The following is a 20,852-nucleotide window of genomic DNA, read 5'->3' on the forward strand; positions in this document are numbered from 1 at the left end:
ACCTGCTCCACAACCGGGCTGGCTGCTGGTCAAACGTGGCGCGAACTCGCGGTGTGATGTGAGGGGGGGAAGCTGAGCTGGTCCAAAAGGCACCTGTGCTAAACCTCTGAGCCCCGGGGCAGTGCTGCAGACCAGTCCTGCACAAATACAGATTCCTTGATAAAGAAGCTATGGCTTTTGTCATCCTCGGGCTCCCCAGACCCCCACTGGAGCGAGTCCTGTGTGCTCTCTCTGCTCTCTGCGGCTCCCTGCGGACGCGGGGCACAGCAGCGGCTCCTCCCCGTCCTGCTGGGCTCAGAAATGCACCCTCCTGACGTCCTGAGAGGCCGCTGCCCGCCTGCAGCTCCCGCAGACGATGGGGGAGGCCGGGGCCCGCGGCTCGGCCAGGCACGGCCGGCACAGCAGGTGCCCGCAGGGGAGCTGGTACACGGGCTCCGCCTTGAAGTAACACGAGAAGGATTTGCCGCAGGAGGAACATCCCGGGCTCTGGCTGCTCCTGCCGTGCTCTGCAAGGCCACAAACACAGAATCAGGATTAGAAGAGGTTGGAAAAGAATCAGAATCAGAATCAGAGCAGGTTGGAAAATCACAGAACCAAAGTCAGAATCAGAATCAAAGGAGGTTAGAAAATCACAGAATCAGAATCAAAGCAGGCTGGAAAATCACAGAATCAGAATCAGAATCAGAGCAGGTTGGAAAATCACAGAAACACAGATTCAGAATCTCAGCAGGTTGGAAAAATCAGAATCAGAGCAGGTTGGAAAATCACAGAATCAGAGTCCAGCAGGTTGGAAAATCATAGAATGAGAATCAGATCAGGTTGGAACATCACAGAATCAGAGTCAGAATCAGAATCAGAGGAGGTTAGAAAATCACAGAATCAGAATAAAAGCAGGCTGGAAAATCACAGAATCAGAATCAGATTCAGAGCAGGCTGGAAAAATCACAGAATCAGAACAGGTTGGAAAATCTCAGAATCAAAATCTCAGCAGGTTGGAAAATCACAGAATCAGAGCAAGTTGGAAAATCAGAGAATCAGAGCAGACTGGAAAATCATAGAATCAGACTTAGAATCAGAATCAGAGCAGGTTGGAAAAACACAGAATCAGAATGACAGCAGGCTGGAAAATCACAGAATCAGAATCAGGGCAGGTTGGAAAATCACAGAATCAGAATCATTTGGAAAATCTCAGAATCAGAATCAGAGCAGGTTGGAAAATAAAAGAATCACAGAATCAGAATCAGAATCATTTGGAAAATCTCAGAATCAGAATCTCAGCAGGTTGGAAAATCATAGAATGAGAATCAGTGCAGGTTCTAAAAATCACAGAATCAGAATCAGAATCAGAGGAGGTTAGAAAATCACAGAATCAGAATCAGATTGGAAAATCACAGAAACAGAATCAGAGTAGGTTGGAAAATCACAAAATCAGAATTAGAATAGGTTGGAAAATCAAAGAATTAGAATCAGAATCACAGCAGGTTGGAAAATCACAGAATCAGAATTAGAATCAAAATCAGAATCAGAGCAGGCTGGAAAATATGAGAATCATAATCAGAATCAGAGCAGGCTGGAAAATCACAGAATCAGAATAGGTTGGAAAAACACAGAATCGGAATCAGAGCAGGTTGGAAAATCACAGAATTAGAATCAGAATCAGAGCAGGTTGGAAAGTCAATGAATCAGAATCAGAATAGTTTGGAAAATCACAGAATCCAAATCAGAATCAGACTGGAAAATCACAGAAACAGAATCAGAGTAGGCTGGAAAATCACAGAATCAGAATTAGAATGGGTTGGAAAATCACAGAATTAGAATCAGAATCACAGCAGGTTGGAAAATCACAGAATCAGAATCAAAATCAGAATCAGAATCAGAGCAGGCTGGAACATCACAGAATCAGAATCAGAGCAGGTTGGAAAATCACAGAATTAGAATTAGAATAGGTTGGAACATCACAGAATCAGAATCAGAATCAGAGCAAGTTGGAAAAAACTTCAGACATTACTGAGTGAACCAACAGCACCATGTCCAGGCTTTCCTGGTGGTTCCAGCACCTCCTGGGCAGCCCTTTCCAAAGTCTGACCCTGAACCTGCCCTGGCCCAGCTGGAACAGAGGGACAGGAGTGGCTGCGGCAGGGAGGGTGAGAGGCCCAGGCTGTGCCCCAGCCCGGCAGGCTCAGGGCACAGCTGTGACTCAGGACTGCGCCACTCTGCTGCCATCGCCACCAGGAAAGGGAAAGGTCCAGCTCGCAGGGCAGGGTGTGCTCAGAAAGGGAAGGGTCACACCAGCACTGGCACCATCAGGCTTTTAATTGAGGACAGATGACTGTAAAAAAGGGCTTTTCACTTTTACTGAGATTAAATCACCCTCCCTGCAGCTCCTGCACAGCCATTCCCAGGGGGAACAGCTGAGGGGTCACTTTGCATTCCTGTCACACAGCACCCAGCTCAGCCCTCAAACAGCAGCAGAAAGCTGAATGTCACTGTGAAACAGCACAAGCTGCTTGGGGAGGGGCAGAGAGGGAAAAACAGGCACAGGGAGATGGATGGACAGACAGACAGACAGAGCCCTTCCCAGGGTCCCTCTGAAGCCCCTCCTCAGCCATGGGCAGCAGAGCCTCACCCAGGGGAAGAGAAGCCAGGACAGCTGAAGGTCCAGAGCTCCCCTGCACCCCAAAGGAATAATTCTGGGAAAGCAGGCACAGCTGGATGGGTGGCTGGGCAGCAGCTGGGTGGGTGAGGCAGCCTGGATGGTGGCATTCAGTCCTGGTGGCATTCTGGGCACACACACACAGCTGGCTGGCCTGGGATGCTGCTGCTGCTGCAGTGACCTGCTCCTGCTAAGGGTGGATGTCACACGGTGCTTAAAACAGTCATGGAATGGTTTGGGTTGGAAGGGATCATAAAACCCATCCCATTCCATGGGCAGGGACAGCTCCCACCATACCAGGGTGCTCCAAGCCCTGTCCAGCCTGGCCTTGGGCACTGCCAGAGATGCAGGAGCAGCCACAGCTGCTCTGGGCACCCTGTGCCAGGGCCTGCCCACCCTCACAGAGAACAATTCCTTCCCAATATCCCATCTCACCCTGCTCCTTTAGTTCACAAACTTTCCCCCTTGCCCACTCTGTACAAAAAGTGACTCTCCCTCCCTCTGAAGCCCTGCAAGCCTGCAGCATTTGCTGGATTTACAGCTCTCCTGCAGCATCCCCACACCAGACTCATTCTCCACCCACGTGGCAGCTCCCCAGCCTGCTCCACACAGCTCACAGGCACCACTGAACCTCTCAGCCCAAAACCAGAGCTCTGAGAAAGTCTGAACTGAGCACTGTGTCCACCCCAGATCATCATGGGACAGCCAAGAACACAGGAACATCACAGCACTGCTGCCACAGCCTGCTCTGACCCTGGGCATGGACAACATCCCCCCCCTTTGGGGTCAGCAAGGCCTGGGCTGCCTCAGGGGGAATAAAACAGCAAAACTGCTGAGACACAGGCAAGGATTGGGAAGCAAAGGTTGCTGGGAGACAATGCAATATTTTTATATGGAATATATCATAGTCTGGGGTGTGAACAACACTCCCTGTTATCCCAGCCCCAGCTCCCAAAGGTGCTCCAGAGGTGCCTGCTGCTCACCAAGGGCTGTGCCCAGGCTCCAGGACGTGCTGCAGCCCCCCTCTCCTGGAGCCTGCTGCTGGCTCTTCATCAGCTTGGCCGTGAAGGAGGGCATGGAGCTGAGGGCAGAGGTCAGGGCAGAGTCCAGGCTCTCTGACAGCTTCTGCTCGTGGGACACCAGCTCTGCAAGGAAACAGAGATCAGGTGTGCAAAGGGGAATGGAGAAACCAGGAGTGCAAAGGGAACACAGAGAAACCAGGTCTGCAAAGGGGAACAGAGAAACCAGGTGTGCAAAGGGAAATGGAGAAACCAGGTGTGCAAAGGGAAATGGAGAAACCAGGAGTGAAAAGGAACACAGAGAAACCAGGTGTGCAAAGGGAAACACAAACACCAGGTGTGCAAAGGGACACAGAGAAACCAGGAGTGCAAAGGAAGATGGAGAGAAACCAGGTGTGCAAAGGGAAACACAAGGACCAGGTGTGCAAAGGGAACACAGAGAAACCAGGTGTGCAAAGGGAAATGGAGAAACCAGGAGTGAAAAGGGAAATGGAGAAACCAGGTTTGCAAAGGGAAAGAGAAAAAATCTGCAATGGGAAACAGAGAAACCAGGTGTGCAAAGGGAACACAGAGAGCAAATCTGCAAAGGGAACACAGAGAAACCAGGTGTGCAAAGGGAGCAGAGAAACGAGGTGTGCAAAGGGAAATGGAGAAACCAGGAGTGAAAAGGAACACAGAGAAACCAGGCGTGCAAAGGGAAACACAAGGACCAGGAGTGCAAAGGGAAACAGAGAAACCAGGTGTGCAAAGGGAAACACAGAAACCAGGTGTGCAAAGGGAAATAAAGAAACCAGGTGTGCAAAGGGAAACACAAGGACCAGGTGTGCAAAGGGACACAGAAACCAGGTGTGCAAAGGGAAATGGAGAAACCAGGAGTGCAAGGGAACACAGAGAAACCAGGTTTGCAAAGGGAAAGAGAAAAAATCTGCAATGGGAAACAGAGAAAACAGGTGTGCAAAGGGAAACAGGGACCAGGTGTGCAAGGGGAAATAGAGACAAAATCCGCAAAGGAAAACACAGACAAAATCTGCAAAAGGAAACAGAGAGCAGGTCTGCAAAGGAAAACAGAGAAACCAGGTCTGGAAAGGGAACACAACCACCAGCTCTGCAAAGGGAAATAGAGATCAGGTGTGCAAAGGGAATGGAGAAACCAGGAGTGCAAAAGGAATACAGAGAAACCAGGTGTGCAAAGGGAACAGAGAGACCAGGTGTGCAAAGGGAAACACAAGGACCAGGTGTGCAAAGGGAAACAGAAGGTCTGCAAAGGGAAATGGAGACCAAATCTGCAAGGGGAAATGGAGACCAGATCTACAAAAGGAACACAGAGAAATCAGGTCTGCAAAGGGAAACATGGACCAGGTCTGCAAGAAAAAGATGGAGAAGCAGATGCTGGGAAAAAGAATGTGTGATGCAAACACTGCCCTGGCTCTGAAGCTTGGAGGATTTTAGGAGCCCTGCCACTTGTTTTGTTGAGAGGTGTCTTCTCCCCACCAAGGGGCTGGGATTTGGGGGGCAGTGCCTCATCTCCTCTGGGTCCTGGAGGCTGAACGCCCTATGGATCACCACCATCCATGTGGTGTCCCAGAGCCAACTTATACAGGACCAGAATCATTTAGGTTGGAAAAGTCTTCCAAGATCATGGAGTCCACCACTAAATCATGTCCCCAAGTGCCACATCCATGGCTTTTAGATACCTTCAGGATGGGCAGCCTGTGCTCAGGGCTGGAGAACCCTTTCCATGAAGGGATTTTCCCTAAAACCACCCTAAACCTCTCCTGGCACACCCTGAGGCCATTTCCTCCCGTTCCCTGGGAACAGAGCCTGAACCCCACCTGGCTGCACCCTCCTCCCATGGAGCTCTAGAAGTCTGAAGGACTGAAAAAGGGCCAAACTCCAAATACCCCAGGAAGATGTTTTTCCCTGAAATCCCTCAGCTGGCTCCTGAGGATCCCACCCCAGAGCTCCCAGCCTTGCTCCATGCAGCTCACAGAGAACATTTAAACCATTAATAAATCTGTGGGACTTGTTTTTCCCTCTCTGTCCCAGTTGTGAGCCACAGGGCCAGGACTGGACCCTCCCTGCAGGGCTGCCCTGTGCAGCACCGACGGCGTTAATTAAGATGAAGCATTAAGAGAACGTTGTCTGCATCATTAATTCTGTTAAATGCGGCTCCCAGAGGAAGAGCTCACAATTGGTGCTGCACATTTCCTCCACCAATCAAGGCTGATGATCCAGAGAAGCATGAGCTCCATGGGCTGAGCACTCTGCTTCTGTTTATGTATGGACACGGCTGCCCCGGGAGCTCCAGGACCCACAGGGCAGCTCCTGCTTCCGTGGGGCTGGGGCACATCCTGGTGGGAGCTGCCACAGCCAAAACAACCAGAGATTCCTCCTAAAGCAGGGAATGAGCTCTAGGCTGAGGGATCCGAGCAGAAAGGTGCAGTCTGACTTCTCCCTACTCTTCCTGGTACCAGCCAACATCAATTATTTTCAAGTGAAGAATTGATTTAAAATCAAACGGCCACCTAAGCTTTGGCCTCAAAATGGTTTTGGGTAGATTTGGAGAAAGGTGAAGGCAGTGACAGGTGCCAGCAGCTCTGGGTCACCTTTTGACATGTCACAGACCACACTGGGTTAGAGCAGAGCAGGAGACTGAGCTTACCTGCCCAGAGAGCCAACCGTGCAATGCCCACACCTGGATTTACACCCTGTGTCCCCAGGTGCCACATCCTCATGGCTTTTAAATCCCTCCAGGGGTGGGAACTCCACCCCTGCCCTGGGCACCTGTGCCAGGGCTGGACAACCCTTTCTGTGAAGGAATTGTTCCCAATATCCAACCAAACCCTCCCCTGGTGCAACCCCTGTTCCCTCCTGTCCCTGATCCCTGGAAGCAGAGCCTGACCCCCACCTGGCCCCAGGGAGTTTTTGACAACAACAAGGTCCCACCTGAGCCTCCCTGCCTCCAGATCTGCAGGACATTTTGCATTCCCAGCACCATTGAGGAAAGGATGGATGAAGGGAAAGCAGCATCCCTTCCCCTGCAGCCACAAGTCACATTTCTTGTCTGTTTTAGCCTCTAGCAGGTTTTCTGCTTTAACCACCCACAAATTCTGTGCAAGTCTCTCCCAGGCTGAGCTGTCCCTCCATTCCCTTGCTGTGGTTTGTTCTGGGTCCCATCCCTGTTCTTCCCATCCCTAATGATAAGCCAGGATTCCCTGTGCCATCACCACTGCACCACCAGACATTTCTTTTCCTGTTTTTGCAGGACCCAATAAATCCCCCTGGATAAAGAAACTTCAAACCATGATGGTGAGGAAAATATGGTCTCCACATGGAAGGAAGAGAAAGGGAATCCAAACTAAAAGGGGAACAGGGTGACCTGAGCAAACAAGGGCTGTGAAACACTGAACAAGAACATGGGAGGTGGATGAAATGACCCAGCTCCATCAGCCAAACCCAGCCTGGAAGTTTTCTAGAGAACTAGAACTTTCTAGATGGGAATTTGGCACTGGATTTGTCCAGGTTTGAAACCCCAGCCTGGGGCTGTCCCAACACCCAGGGAACAGAGGTGACCTGGGGAGCCATGATACCTGTGGAACAGTCCATCTGGATCAAGTGGGAATCACTGTCAGTTTTCATTTTTTTAGCACTGTTCTCTGAGGTAGAAGTGACAAGTAAGTTTGTAGCAGAAAAATAGGGTGGCTGCAGGGAGCCCTGATCCATGCAGTCCATTTTCCTTTTCAGAGAAGACATGGTGATGGAGGAGGGCACCAGGCTCTCCGAGGAGTGAGCCCTGCCCAGCAGGTTGGTGCCAGGGATGCTGTGCTGCAGCAGGAAGTGGTCTATCCTGGCCTTGAGGGTGGGGTGAGGTAGGGGCTGGGAGTGCTGGCTGAAGGCCACGCCCGTGAAGGGATCGCTGGGGACGCGGCCCCAGGACGCCTCGCTGCGGTTGCACTTCTCCAGGGTGCTCTGGTCAATCACCTTCCCAGAGGGCAGGAGCATGGGTAAAGTCATGATCTCCAGGGTGATGGGGTCCAGGAATTCTTCAGGGATATCTTGGACAACGTCCACCAGCTTGTGCAGGGTCTGCTGCTCGTTGGCACTGAAGGGGACGCAGTCGCTCTCCATCGGCGTCCAGAGCTCCGGCTTGAGGCTGCCCACGTCCTGGGCCAGGAACTGGGAGGCCACCTGGAAGATACCCTCGATGACCTCCTGTGGGCAGGACTTGGCAGGCTGTCCCCACACCTCCAGCCTCTTGATGCTGGGCAGGCCGCCCCCGGCCACGTGGGTGATGCAGATTTTGAGGTGGGACACATTGCTGAGCGAGGCCGGCCCTTTGTTCCAGAGATCCTGGGACACCGAGCCGGGGTAGGAGAAGACATTTTCCATCTGATGGAAGGGAGGCCTTGGCTTGAAGCCTCTGTGGCCAAAAGTCACTTTGCTCTGATTTTTTAAGACAGCTTTGCCCACCAGGGTGAAGGTGTCCTTGTCCGACACAGGCTGCCCGGCCAGACCTGAGCACTGCCCCTCAGGGCTCTGCCAAGAGGTTTTGTTGCATGAGGTAGAGGTGTAAATTTCCAGGCCAGAGAAGGTCTGGTAGCCCCCAGAGGAGATGTCAATGTTGATCCTGCAGATCTCCACGTTGAAGGGGAAGGAGATGGTGACGTGCACCGGGGGTTTGATGAAGTACTCGCTGCGGAAGCCGCGGTTCCTCCTGGCCAGGTCCTCGGAGATCAGGTTCTCCACCTCGTAGCCATCGGCAGAGATCTGTGTGCCAGACCAAAACTGGGGTCAGGGTGGAGCAAGGAAACACAAGGAAGGCAATTTCACTTCCAGAGATTCTCAGGATGACATCAACCAGGAGCCAAGGCTGAGGTTTCTGTGCAGCTCAGACCCTGCTGTAAGGCAGAGCAGATCCACCACTCCTTCCACTCCCCCCCTCCTCCATCCCCTCTGTGTCCATGGGCAGACCTGACTTCACTGCTGGAAGAGTGGAAAATTAGGGATAATTTGTGGTTTTGGCTGGGTCAGTGAAATAAATCAAGGAGGAGAGGGTGGCTGGGAGCAGAGGATGAGCGTGTCTCCTTTTCCAGTCTCCCTTTTCAGGTGGGAGTCTCCTGATTTCCTTTGTGCCTACTTATCCATGTGGAAATGCACTTGGAATCACAGTTACAGGGTCCCAGAGGAACTCTGGATGTTAATCAGCCTCTGGGAGCCACCCCAGCCATCCCTGAGGGAGATCCATCAATCCAGGCTGGGTCTGGTTTGGAACATCCCATCCCACCCTTGCTCTGATCCTGGGCAGCCTGGTTCAATCCATTCCCTCTCCTGGATGCCCCAGGCCCTGAGAAATCTGCTGCATTTGCTAAATGGACGAATAAAAATGAGGAAAATCTATTTATTCTACCTGTTTAACATGGTCTTGATCATGACAATCACACCAAACCTCTGGGACGTGGCTGGGTCTCTCCACAGCAAATTCCAGCAGCACAGTATTTACACAGCTCAGGCTGTCCTGGATTTTGGTGGGCAAACTTACAACTAAAAACCAGATTTGAATGAAAGCTGAGTTTTTTAAGGAGATTCTGATGTGCTGAGTGAAACCAGAACTACTTGGAAAGTAACTTCACCGAGTTATCATTTCACAATGTAACGTTAATTGATAATTTAACATTATCAAGAGCTGTGAGTTCCAATGGGCAGAGGGAAAGCTGGAATATTGCAGGGAAGAGGGATCTCAAGTCAAAGAACTTACACCTGGAAGCACAGCAAGATGTCTGGTTAGGAGATCCTGCAAAATTGGGGCTTTTCCCTCCAGTATTTAGTGTGTGCCACATCAGAGCAGTGATGCTGATTATCCCAGAGGAGCAGTGAACCAGCTCCCCCCCAGGATAATTCCATTTAATCCCTGCATCCCTCCCACTCCCCCAAACCCCCTCCTCACTGTTTTACCTTGTTGCAGTGAATTCTTGGCTTGAACTGTGGGAGACAGACGTTTATTACCATCTTGGCAGCTGGACAGAGGTCACTTGCTGAGCATCAGAGTCAGCTTGGAAAAAAAGAAATTAAAAATAAAGGAAGTGAATATCCATGAGCAGTGAAAGGATCTTGTGTTTTGGGTGAGTTACAGGCTTGGGACTTCCTAAAATGCAGCTCAGATCTGAGTCCAGGAGGTGAAGCCAATATAAACCCAAATGAATGTGGTGGAGAGATGAGATTGAGGGGAAAAAAATCACATTAATATTAATTAGTGAACCTGGGGAGAAAAAGCAAAAGGCTATTTTAACTAAAACCACCTATGAACAGACCAGCAATTAGACCTGAAGGTTTATTAAAGATGCAGGAGTTCTGTAGGTGTAGAAAACCAGCAGAGCACAGGAGGCTGTCACAGTGAGTCAAGATTAATCACAAATATTAATAATTGGTGTTAAATAACTCCAAGGGAGCAGAGGGCATGGAATAGCTCTGAGGGAGATGTCAACACCAAATCCTGCTGCCAGCATTCATTAAAAAAACTGAACACACCTCCTTTCCCATTGAAAAAAAAAGTGACTGGAATTGGCTGTCTCAGATCCCTTTTAAGAATGAAATTATCTGGGAGGTGAGAGCTTTAACCTCATGTTAACCCCAGCTTTAAAATGTCACTGCCCTGGGCAACCTTGCAAATCAGGGACTCGCTGCCTCCTTCAAGAACAAGCAGCTCTTTAATGATTTCCCACTGATCTCTTGGTTCAGCCCAAATCAAATTGGCCTTCTGGGGGCAGAGTTAATGAGCTCCCTGTGCTGCATCTGCAAGGAGAAAGGTGGAATTCAAAGCACAAATCCAAAAAAAATACCCAACCCAACATGGAATTGACACCTGCAGGGAGCAGGGCTTGGTTACAGTGCCTTGAAAATGAAGCAGGTGGGAACTTTACATAAGGAATAGGCACTTCTATCCCAAAATTTGGTCTGGCAGCCATCAGGAGCAATTCCAGCTCCTCAAGGAGCAGGACAAGCACACACCAACTCTCCTCCAACATCACCTTCCTGGTTTTCTGAGAGGTTTCCAGAACTGGGCTGCCAGTGGGGAATTGCTTAACCTGGTCTGACTTTGGCACTCACATCTTGTAGGAGACTGACAATTCAACTACAGGCTGTGCCTCAAAACTGCTCTTTTGGCCTCATTTTGAGCCAAAACTGGAAAATTCACTTGGCCCTCAGCAGTGGTGTTATGAAAAGTGGCAAACGAACTCTGCTTGCTCCCTTCCTTGGGAAAACTCAAGATTCTCCCCCTGTTCTGTCTCTCCTCTCTTTCCTGGGCTGAAACTGCAACATGAGGAGCTCTGTATGGTATTTTATAGGATTCTTCTTGTTTGTTACCTTGAGAGATTTAGGTTAATTTTTCCAGTCTCAATACCTCAGTAAGAAAATTATTTATTTGCTTCATATTTTCTTCTATGTTTTCACTGCACTCCCTTCTGCTGAAAGACTTTGCTACAAATCTCATGGCTAAAGTTGAGTCACTGAGTTGCTTTTACCCATGGCTGGGTTTTTTTTCCTCTCTCTCTCTTCAGTGTGTGCCTTCCCTAAGGTGAACAAAGATCTTTGGACTGAGGCAGTGAAACACAGACCTGAAAAAAATCCTCAGTGGTTTTGGACAAGGAATTTTAAACCAGACTGTCTGGGGTTTGTCACCACAACTCTTCCTGGTGTCCTGTGTGGGACTATGGAGCTGCTGCATTGTGGACATCAAATAAAGTCCTTGGAGCATGCAATGAATGTCCTGAGGTCAGAGCACCCCAAGCCTCAGTCCCACTCAGTATCCACATTCCATCCTAAAGGAGAAACCCAGCCCCAGCCCCATGGGGATGGAAACACGAGGAAACAGCTCTGTGTGTGCTCCTGGCACCCAGCTCAGCCTCATGACTAAATATCCCAGCCCCAAATCCAACCACTCTCATTTAGGGTGGTGAAAGAAGCAACCACAGAGCAAAAGGAATCATCAGGAGCTTTTATTTGTGGTGGAAGCATTTGAGGATCCAGGTACAAAAGGACAGCACGGGAAGTACAGAGCAGAAATGGCCACACAGAACACAACTGAGCCACCACTCAGAGACCATTTTATCCAGTACCCAGGAATGATGCACTGGGAGGCTCTTTTCCCCACTAGGCAGCCCTGGTGAGCAGCGCTGGGCTGAAGAATTTGTAGTGGAGGTAGCTGAGCATGGGAGAGTATGGGAAGTACAGATATCACCAGAGCAGAAATGGCCTCACAGAGCAACTGAGACCATTTTATCCAGTACCCCAGTACCCAGGAATGATGCACTGGGAGGCTCTTTTCCCCCACTAGGCAGCCCTGGTGAGCAGTGCTGGGCTGAAGACTTTGTAGTGGAGGTAGCTGAGCTTCTCGGAGCGCGTGCGCCGGAGCAGAGGGAACCACTCCCAGAAGGGAAGCTCCACCACGGCGTAGCCCAGCAGCCGCAGCTGCCGCCGCTTCAGGCAGTGCAGCCCCAGCAGCCGCCTGGAGCCGTAGCAGAAGTGGTTCCTGTTGGACACCTGCAGTGCCAGCCTCACCTCCCCAGGCTGCCAGAGCCCTGCTTTAGGCTCAGCCTGGGATGGAGCACCTGCAGGAAGAGCTCCACCCATATACGTGGTGTCCCCTCTCTCCTGGCTGGGAATCCTGGATTCATTCTCCACCTCTGTGGGACTCTGGTTATGAGCTCTCCCCTGTATGAGCTGAGACATTAAATCATCTGTCAGATTAACTCCCATGTCTCTCAGCTTCTTGGTTGCCACAGGAGCCTTGAAGTTGAAAGGGATGGGACGTCCATCCGTGGACAAGCGCACCTCCAGGTCGCTGGACCTGGTGTGGGGCAGGATCATGTGGTTCTTCACATACTCAGGGCCTCCCAACATGCTCTCCAGGAGGGATGTGGCTTCCACAATTTCAGGCCTGACGTAGATTTCCCTCTCTGCAAAGCTTGAGACCATCTCAGAGAACTCCTGACAAAGCTGAGGTGTGAGGTGGCTGCCTTGGTAGGTGGGGCACTCGATTTCAACGCTCTTACCAAGGGTGAACAGGTCCTTGTTGAGCTCATATTTGCTACCTCTGGTTTTCTGGACAAACTCCTCCCTCAAAGCAAAGTCTATCAGCTCCTCTGGGAAGCGTTTGACAAAAGCCAGGCCAAGCAGAGCAGTAAGGAGATGCTCTGGAAACTTGCTAAACTCATGGAGTTTTGCATGCAATTGCTTTATCAGGCTGGAGTAAAACTCCTCCTCGTTGGGAGGTTCATAGTCCAGGCACCCAAACGACCACAGGAATTTGGCAGCGTCCTTGCTCCGGCAGTAGGACACCTTGGAAGGCAACGAGGTGGCAACAGCAGCCAAAACATCCTCATCAAAGAAGTGCAGGGATGAGTAGGTGAGAGTGATGTGCATGATGCCCTGGATGTTTGTGGCAGGGATCCGAGCAGGAATCACCCTGCCCAGCTCCCTCATCAGGGGCAGGTGGTCCATGCGCGTGTAGCGCAGCATCTTGAGCACGTTCACCAAGGCGTAGGTGCTCATGTCCTCCATCTGCAGGGCCACCCTGTCTGCAATCCTCCTCATGACGTGCTCAGAAATCCCACTGAGGGATTTGAAGAGCCCCAAGCAGATGGCACCCAGCTCCTCCAAGGTGAAGGCGTCCAAGTGCTTCAGGATGGTGCTCTCCACCTTCTGCGCCAAGTCCGCGGGCGACCTCCGGCCTTCGCCGACGATGTAGAGGAGCTGCACAAACTGGGGCAGGGTGAGGTCCTTCCAGTGCAGGTTGGCATAGCTGAACAGGATGCCCAGGTAGGAGGGCACGCTGCGGTCCAGGCAGCGCCAGCAATCCGCCACCAGCAGCAGCTGCTCCAGGCCCATGTCCCACGCCCGGCGGCAGAACTCGGCCTCGCACGCGTTGAGCAGGGGGTGGGAGGCTGGCACGGCCAAGGGGACGCAAGCCTTTAAAATGTGGATGAGATCTGGGGTGCTGAACAGCCTGATGGCCGTGACAGCTCGGTGACACAGGGCACTGAACCTGGCATCCGACCCCAGCGCCGCGCGGCGCTCCGCCGGCAAACGGCTCAGCTGGAGGAAATAATCCCTGAGAAGCCCAGGGCTGTCCTCACAGCCCGCCACACTCTGTAAAATCCTGTCCCCTTCCTCTGCAGGGAGGGGCTGTGCTGGCTCAGCGCTGTCACAGGTGAGAGCTCTGTACTCAGGCCTGCCCTTCTGGAACGTGCGCGGGTCCTCCTTGGAGTCGTGCACTTCCCGCTTCTCCTTCTCTCCATCCTCCTTGCACAGCCTGCTCTGCTCCAGGAGCATGCTGGACTTGGGCAGGGCACTCCTGCCAGGTGACAAAGCTTGGGAAGAGGCAGTGGGGAACGTCTGTGGAGCCTGTGCAGCGCCAGGGCTGGTGAATGGGTCACCCAGGGCCTGGCTGCTGTCCCTGTCCCCGTGCTGCTGGGAGCCAGCCCTGCCTTTGGCATAGGCAGCTGGATTGTACAGCACTCTGTAGTCCTGGGGCTTCAGCAGCTGGATTGTGGCCCCTGAGTGAGTCCCAGTCTTGGCTGCTCCTGGTTTATCTCTCTTTTCCTTCTGGCTTTTGCTGCTCCCACGCTTGGCTGTGGTGGAAATCGCCGTCGCCCTGCTCAGCCTGGGCAATCTTCGGCACATTAGCACCGTAGCCATGGGTCTCAACTTAGTGGGGCTCAGAGCTGCTTCCAGGTACTGAAAAAAGGGCAGACGGAGAGTCAGTGGCCTCCACTGAAATAGGAGTCTCCTTGAGCCAGCTCTCATCAGCTCTTGGAGATCTATTTCACACCCAAGAGAGCTCAGCCACCTCAGAAGGCATAAAATCAGCAGGATGGCTTCTGTGGCATTGTTGGAAATAAAGAAGTTTTAATAAAAGGCAAAATAACAAAACTCTTTACAGAGAAAAACCAATCCAGGTGCAAGAGGCCCTCCTGTCCCTGGTAAAACACCTCACAAAAGTGATTATTTCCTTTTGTTCTCTTCTTTTTCTAATAAACTGCTCAGGCAGGACTTTTTGGCTCCTGTCCAATTGGCTATCCCTAAGTTTGAGGTGAAGTCCCCAAAGTCCTATAAGATGCCTTTTTCACCTAATCCAAGAGAGAAACTTCTAAGCTTATTTGCTTTTTAAGGAGACAAAAGATAGTTTTGTCACTCCATCAGCAAAGGGCACAGTCCTACACTGCACCTCACAGGCAGCACCTTTTAATCAATCCTTTAGGGAGGTGGCACTGGTCAGGACAGCTGGGTCCCTCAAAGCCACCACGAAATGTCACCTCATGCAAAGGCAGCTCAGGATGAGCACCCACGAGAGCTGGGCTTGGAGTAGAAGACAGCCAGGCACAATCTGCTACTCAGCAGACACAAGGAACCTGGCACAGATTAGGAAAGTTAAGAAAAAAAATTTTTTTTTCATATTTAAGAGAGCCAAGCTGCTTTTCCTTCATTCTGAACAATGAAAATGTGTTTTTGTAGAAGAGCTGCAGCTCAAGAGGTTTTGTGTGTTCAGACAGAGCATTCTGCTGCTTTGGTCAGTCTGAATCACTGACCACCACCTGAGAAGTTGTCCAAACATCCAGGGTGCCACACTGCCCTTTGCACCTGGAGACAGAATGTGGAGCAAAGCCTACACAGAACCAGAGCAGAGAGTGAAATCTGGCCCAGAACCTGCAGGTGGAGGTTGGAGAAATGAAGAAATGTGGGGGAAGAGCAGGGGAGAAGTAACACAAATCATTCCGTGATGCTACATCCCAGGAGCAGAGCTTTGAGCTTCAGATCTGAGAGCATTTCCAAGAGTTTTAGGGTACAGGAGGTTTTAAAAATGGCTGGTGCCTTCCTAACTCCTGCCTGAAACAGCTACAGCTCGGAGGGTGAGGATGAGAAATCCGTGGGAGTCCAGCTGGGTGCTGCCAGCCTGCACTGAGCCCTGTTTACCACCCTTGAAATGCTGATTAAAAAAATAAAATACAGCACCAGGTGTCAGGTTTTTCCCTCAAATCCTTATCCCAGCCAAAAAAAAAAAAAACAACCCTCAGTCCCACATGGAGCTGGGCAATCAGAAAGGCAAAGCCTGGCAGAGATGCTCCCACTGCAAAACATTTTGTGCTCCCCACACACAAATGGAGATGAATCCTCAGGGACAGCCCTGGGAGCTCTGCTGGTATCCACAGGGATCCCTTCCTGAGCAGGGATGCAGCAAGATGTGGCATCAGTTCAGGCAAACTCAGTTTTGCAGCAGCAAAAAGGGCACTTTGGGGTACAAGAGGAGGGTTTGGGGTGTGTGAGCAGCATAAACTGGATTTTTTTTTTGGTGTGTAAGGATCTCCACATCCCCCATGATCCAGGGACAGCTTCCACTATCCCAGGTTGCTCCAAGCCCTGCTCAACCTGGCCTTGGACACGTCCAGGGGTGGGACATGCACTGCTTCTCTGTGTCACTGAAGAAATGAGGACATTTTGCATCCTCTGCTCCTTGGGCAGAGCTTGGAGGCAGCAAACAGCAGCCAAGAGGGAGGAGAAGCTGCTGGAGCAGAAACCACCCCAGCAGAGAGGTGAAAAACCCAGCTGGACTGGGGGGAAGGAAAAGGCAAACTGAAATGTGGATTTGTGGGGAGAGCCATGCAAGGAGGAGGCTACAAGAGAGGCCAATGTGGTTTTAGGGTGATCTGTAAATATTGTGAGCTGCTCAACAACACACTGGGCACCTGATCTGCATCTCCAAACACCCTGAGGCTGCCCCAGGAGCAGACCAGGCTCTGTCCCACAGCCCCCAGGCTGCTCCAAGGCTCTGACCGTCCCATCCCAGCATGAGGAGTCAAATCCTGCCAGGCTCTGCCCCTTCCTGGCTGTCTGAGGGGCAGCGAATGGAAAAGCCTCCTCAGAAGCTGGACAGGGAACACAAACCAAGAATTTCAAAGTTCTCCTGCCCAGCTCAAGGAATGTCTGATGAAATGATCATTCCTGGCTCTCCTGGCTGTGGTGTCCAGATTGAAGTGGCCTCAGGTGACAGATGCTGGAGACAGGGGACAAAGCTCAGACAGCATCTGTCTGGGGAAGGAGAAATCCCTCCAACCTCTCCTGCAGCACCTCACACAGCCTGGACCATTACAGAGGTTGGATCAAGCTCCCAAAATCATCTTGAACAAGAGGAGGTTGATCCAGGTGAGCCTTTCCCAGAGATTTCCTTATCTGATTCGACTTCTGAGTATTTTTATCCATTTTTCTGCTAACAAAACCCGAGTTATTGATACAAACCAACTCCTCCTTGCTGTGAAAGGTGCTTTTCCCAGGAAATCCAGCCCTGCTGCTCCCAGAGCCCCTCCCAGCAGCAACAGCCCCAGTTCAAAGGCAGGGAATCAATCAAAGGCCTGGGGAAGGCTCTGAATGTGCTGCTAAGAATATCCTGCAGGGACTGCCTGTGGAGCTGTGACACATTTGGGAATCCAGGCAGTGCAGAGGCTGCTTCTCTCCTCCTTTGCTCCAAATCCAGCAAAAAGAGAAGACCAGACACAGCTGAGCCAGCCTGCGATGGGACAAGACAGTTCCAGGCACCCTCAAAGGCAATGGGGCTGCTCCAAGTGGTTTTTCCATGGGCAAATCTTTGTGATCTTTCCAGTTTCCAGCCCATTTCTCTTTCAGCTCCACCCACACCTTCCATGGATTTACTTCTTTTCACCTTGAGCAATTTTTCCATTTTTGCCTTGCCTTTCCCCTTGCCTTTCTCCTTTCCTTTCCTTTCCTTTCCTTTCCTTTCCTTTCCTTTCCTTTCCTTTCCTTTCCTTTCCTTTCCTTTCCTTTCCTTTCCTTTCTTCCCCTTCCCCTTCCCCTTCCCCTTCCCCTTCCCTTTATTTTCATAGGTTGTTAATTTTTTTTTGTGGGAGTGTAGCCATTTTGGAATTTTTGTAGCTTGGACTTTCAAATTTTAAAGTCCAAGCTAAATTTTAAAATGTTAAATTTTGTTGCTTTCAAGTCTCCCCAGGTATTTTTTGTTAAAGGCTTTAGGATAAACTATGGTTGGTGGTTGTAGAGTAGATTTTTTTATATTTGGTTTCGTTTTGATTGGGTTAAGGGTTATTGTATGAGTGATTTTTTGTTTGATTTGGGTAAAGGTACGTTGCTGTTTAGGGTTTGAGTGGAAAGTGTTTTTTTTATGGGTAATTAGGTTTACAATTTGGTTGTATTTAGGAATGTGTATTCCTTCCTTTCCTTCCTCCTCCCACCTCACATCCCAACTCCTCCCCAGCTCTGTGCAGAATTTTCCCCTCCTCCAGCAGCCCCAAGGAGCCCAGGGAATTCTGGAGCTGGGCCCAGCAGGCTGGGAATGCCCCTGGAGGAGCTGCTCAGGCATGGGAACACCATGTTTGGGTGTCACAGCTGGAAAAGAACATTCCCAGGGGAATGGCACCCAGCCAGGGGCTCAGCCCTGTGCAATGGGGGGTTGGTGCATCCCAAAAATGCTGTTGGGGCTTCTGGAACACTCTGAGGGGCTTTTGGAAGCCTGAGGGAAGCTCCTCAGGATGTGTGAGGAGTGAACAGGGGATGAACGCTGGGGATAAAGCAGCTCCTTTTGGCCAAGAGCCTGAGTGAACTCCTGGGCTGGGCTGGAGAGGGGGGCAGCACAAAAGGGATTTTATTTCCCCAAAAGGTTGTGATGTCAGGGCACAGAATTGTCACTTTTTGGGTTGTTTGTGCTTTTTCCTTCTCTTCTGAGATTACAGAATGGTTTGGGGGGGAAGGGATTTAGAGATCATCTCATTCTACCCCCCTGCCATGGCCAGGGACACCTCCCACTGCCTCACCCAGCCTGGCCTTGGGCACTGCCAGGGATCCAGGGGCAGCCACAGCTTCTCTGGGCACTCTGTGCCAGGGCTCCCCACCCTCCCGAGGAACAATTCCTAATTCCCAATATCCTAATCAAATCTCCCCCTTTTCATTCTGAAGCCATTCCCTGTGTTCTGTCCCTCCACGCCTTGTCCCCAGTCCCTCTCCAGCTCTCCTGGAGCCCCTTCAGGCCCTGCAAGGGGCTCTGAGCTCTCCCCTGGAGCTTTCCCCTCTCCAGGTGAGCACCCCCAGCTCTCCCACCCTGGCCCCAGAGCAGAGGGGCTCCAGCCCTGGAGCATTTTTATGCAATTCCCTTCTCCCAGGGCAAGGCTGGAAGCCCCAGCCCCATTATTCACCCCTATGGCCGCAGCTACAGACACGTAACACATGAACACACAAACACACAAACAACACACACACACAGATGTACACATACACACATCAGAGCAATGAGGTTGGAAGAGACCTCTCAGATCATCCAGTTCAATTCATGCCCTCACACCTCACCCAGACTACAGCACCAAGTGCCATGGCCAGGCTTTTTTAAACACATCCAGAGATGGTGATTCCACCACCTCCCTAAGAAGAGCATCCCAGTACTTTATTATTCTTTTGGTGAAAAATTTGTTCCTAATATCCAACCTATCCCTTCCCTGATGCAGCCTGAGACTGTGTCCTCTGGTTCTGTCAGAGACCGACCCCACCTGTCCCCAGCCTCCCTTCAGGAAGGTGGAGAGAGCAATGAGGACACCTCTGAGCCTCCTCTTCTCCAGGCTGAACAACCCCAGCTCCTTCACACGCTCCTCTAAAACAAATGCCTACAGCCCCCGGTACTCCCAGGCGGTCTCCCATCCAAGTACTGCCCGGGCCCGACCCTGCTTAGCTTCCGAGATCGGGCGCTCTCAGGGTGCTATGGCCATGGGAAATACACCTATATAAATATACACATGTATAAATATACACCTATATAAATATACACCTATAGGTATTTGGGGCATGCAGCCCAGAGCAGGACGCGGGTGGCCCCGCCGGCTGAGGGGGCGGCTCGGGAAGAAGGGAAGAGAACGGGGAACGGGGATGAGCAGGGGAAGGGAATGGGCACGGAAGGGGCCGGGACTCACCGGGGCCGCTCCGGCGCCGCCGCCGCCGCCTCCTCCTCCTCCTGCCCCCTTCGCCTCCTCCCGCCGCTTCCGGTCGCGCAGCGGTGACGCAACTTCCGGTTCCCGGCGCGGGCGCGCGCGGCCGGCGGGTGGCGCCAGCGGCGCGTGCCCCCTGTCCCCTCATGGTCACATGATGGGAAAGATCATGTGACAGCGCAGAGTCACGTGGCGCACTGTGGGCGGCGCCATGACAGGCCTAGGGCCGCTCTGAGCCCCCGGGCCCTCGGACCGCCCAGAGAAGCTGTGGCTGTCCCTGGAGCTCTGGTAGTGCCCAAGGCCAGGTTGGATGAGCTTGGAGCAACCTGGGATAGTGGAAGGTGTCCCTGCCATGGCAGGGAGTGGATTGAGGGTCTTTGAGGGCCCTTCCCACCCACAGTGTTGTGTGGCTTGTGGCATTGACATTTTCTGGAAAATCCCTTCACCCAGGGTTTTTCACCTGGGAAACTGAGAAGCCTCAGAGAAAAATGAAAACAAATCTTATCTCATTTGCTTCTCCTGTGTTGTGCTCCTTTGGAGTGTGTTTGGAGATTGTTTACCCACAGGTTTCATTGATTTCATGTGAATTGTTTTCACTCTTTGGCCAATCAGTGTCAAACTGTGTCAAGACTCTGGAGAGAGTCATGAGTTTTCATTAGTATCTTTTTAGCCTTCTGTAAGTATCCTTTCTGTATTCTTTAGTGTGGTTTAGTATAGCAATCTTTAATATAAAATAGTATCATAAAGTAACAAATTAGCCTTCTGAGAGCATGGAGTCAGATTCATCATTCCTTCCTTCGTCTGGGGGCAACCCAAATACAACAGTGGCTCTGTGAGGCTGTGGTTACAGAACACAGAAACTTGCTGGGTACCTGCACACCCAGGGATGTCCTTTCTGTGTCCCCAGTGTGAAAAATGCGTATTTTATGATCAGCTTCCTGCAAATATTAAAATGAATATCATATGTGTTATGTTAGAAAGTTATGCTGTATTAATTTTCTCAAGTAGTGTGTTAAATATAGTTTTAGGTAATAACAAAATGTTAAAATAGAAACTATGCTATGTAAGATGCTTTATTTAAAGAGAGAAATGAGCTACCTGCACTGAGATAGCAGCCACAGGCCACCTGAATCCTTCAGAGAAAAAGAATTTAGTGCTCCATTATCAGAAGAAATGAACGGCTTCCTG

The 20,852-nt window shown here is 51.1% G+C and overlaps 2 protein-coding genes and 1 pseudogene across 2 annotated transcripts; all 3 read right to left on the bottom strand.

Annotated features, from left to right (window-relative positions):
- Positions 1–154: 154 nt before the first annotated feature.
- On the bottom strand, positions 155–19,745 carry UBOX5 (U-box domain containing 5). Its single transcript, XM_074540571.1, has 5 exons — positions 19,650–19,745; positions 9,625–9,721; positions 7,263–8,439; positions 3,637–3,798; positions 155–506 (listed from the first exon to the last, which is right to left on the bottom strand). Exons 2-5 carry the CDS (start codon positions 9,676–9,678, stop codon positions 295–297), a joined length of 1,605 nt encoding a protein of 534 aa, XP_074396672.1. The 5' UTR covers positions 9,679–9,721; positions 19,650–19,745; the 3' UTR covers positions 155–294.
- Positions 11,651–19,748, bottom strand: FASTKD5 (FAST kinase domains 5). The gene is made up of 2 exons (XM_074540569.1): positions 19,650–19,748; positions 11,651–14,406 (listed from the first exon to the last, which is right to left on the bottom strand). The coding sequence occupies exon 2, from the start codon at positions 14,365–14,367 to the stop codon at positions 12,001–12,003; it is 2,367 nt and encodes a 788-aa protein (XP_074396670.1). The 5' UTR covers positions 14,368–14,406; positions 19,650–19,748; the 3' UTR covers positions 11,651–12,000.
- On the bottom strand, positions 19,344–19,452 carry LOC141729231 (5S ribosomal RNA; annotated as a pseudogene).
- Positions 19,749–20,852: the final 1,104 nt, after the last annotated feature.

This window comes from Zonotrichia albicollis, chromosome 5 (genome assembly GCF_047830755.1).
Source record: "Zonotrichia albicollis isolate bZonAlb1 chromosome 5, bZonAlb1.hap1, whole genome shotgun sequence".
Lineage (NCBI taxonomy): Eukaryota > Metazoa > Chordata > Aves > Passeriformes > Passerellidae > Zonotrichia > Zonotrichia albicollis.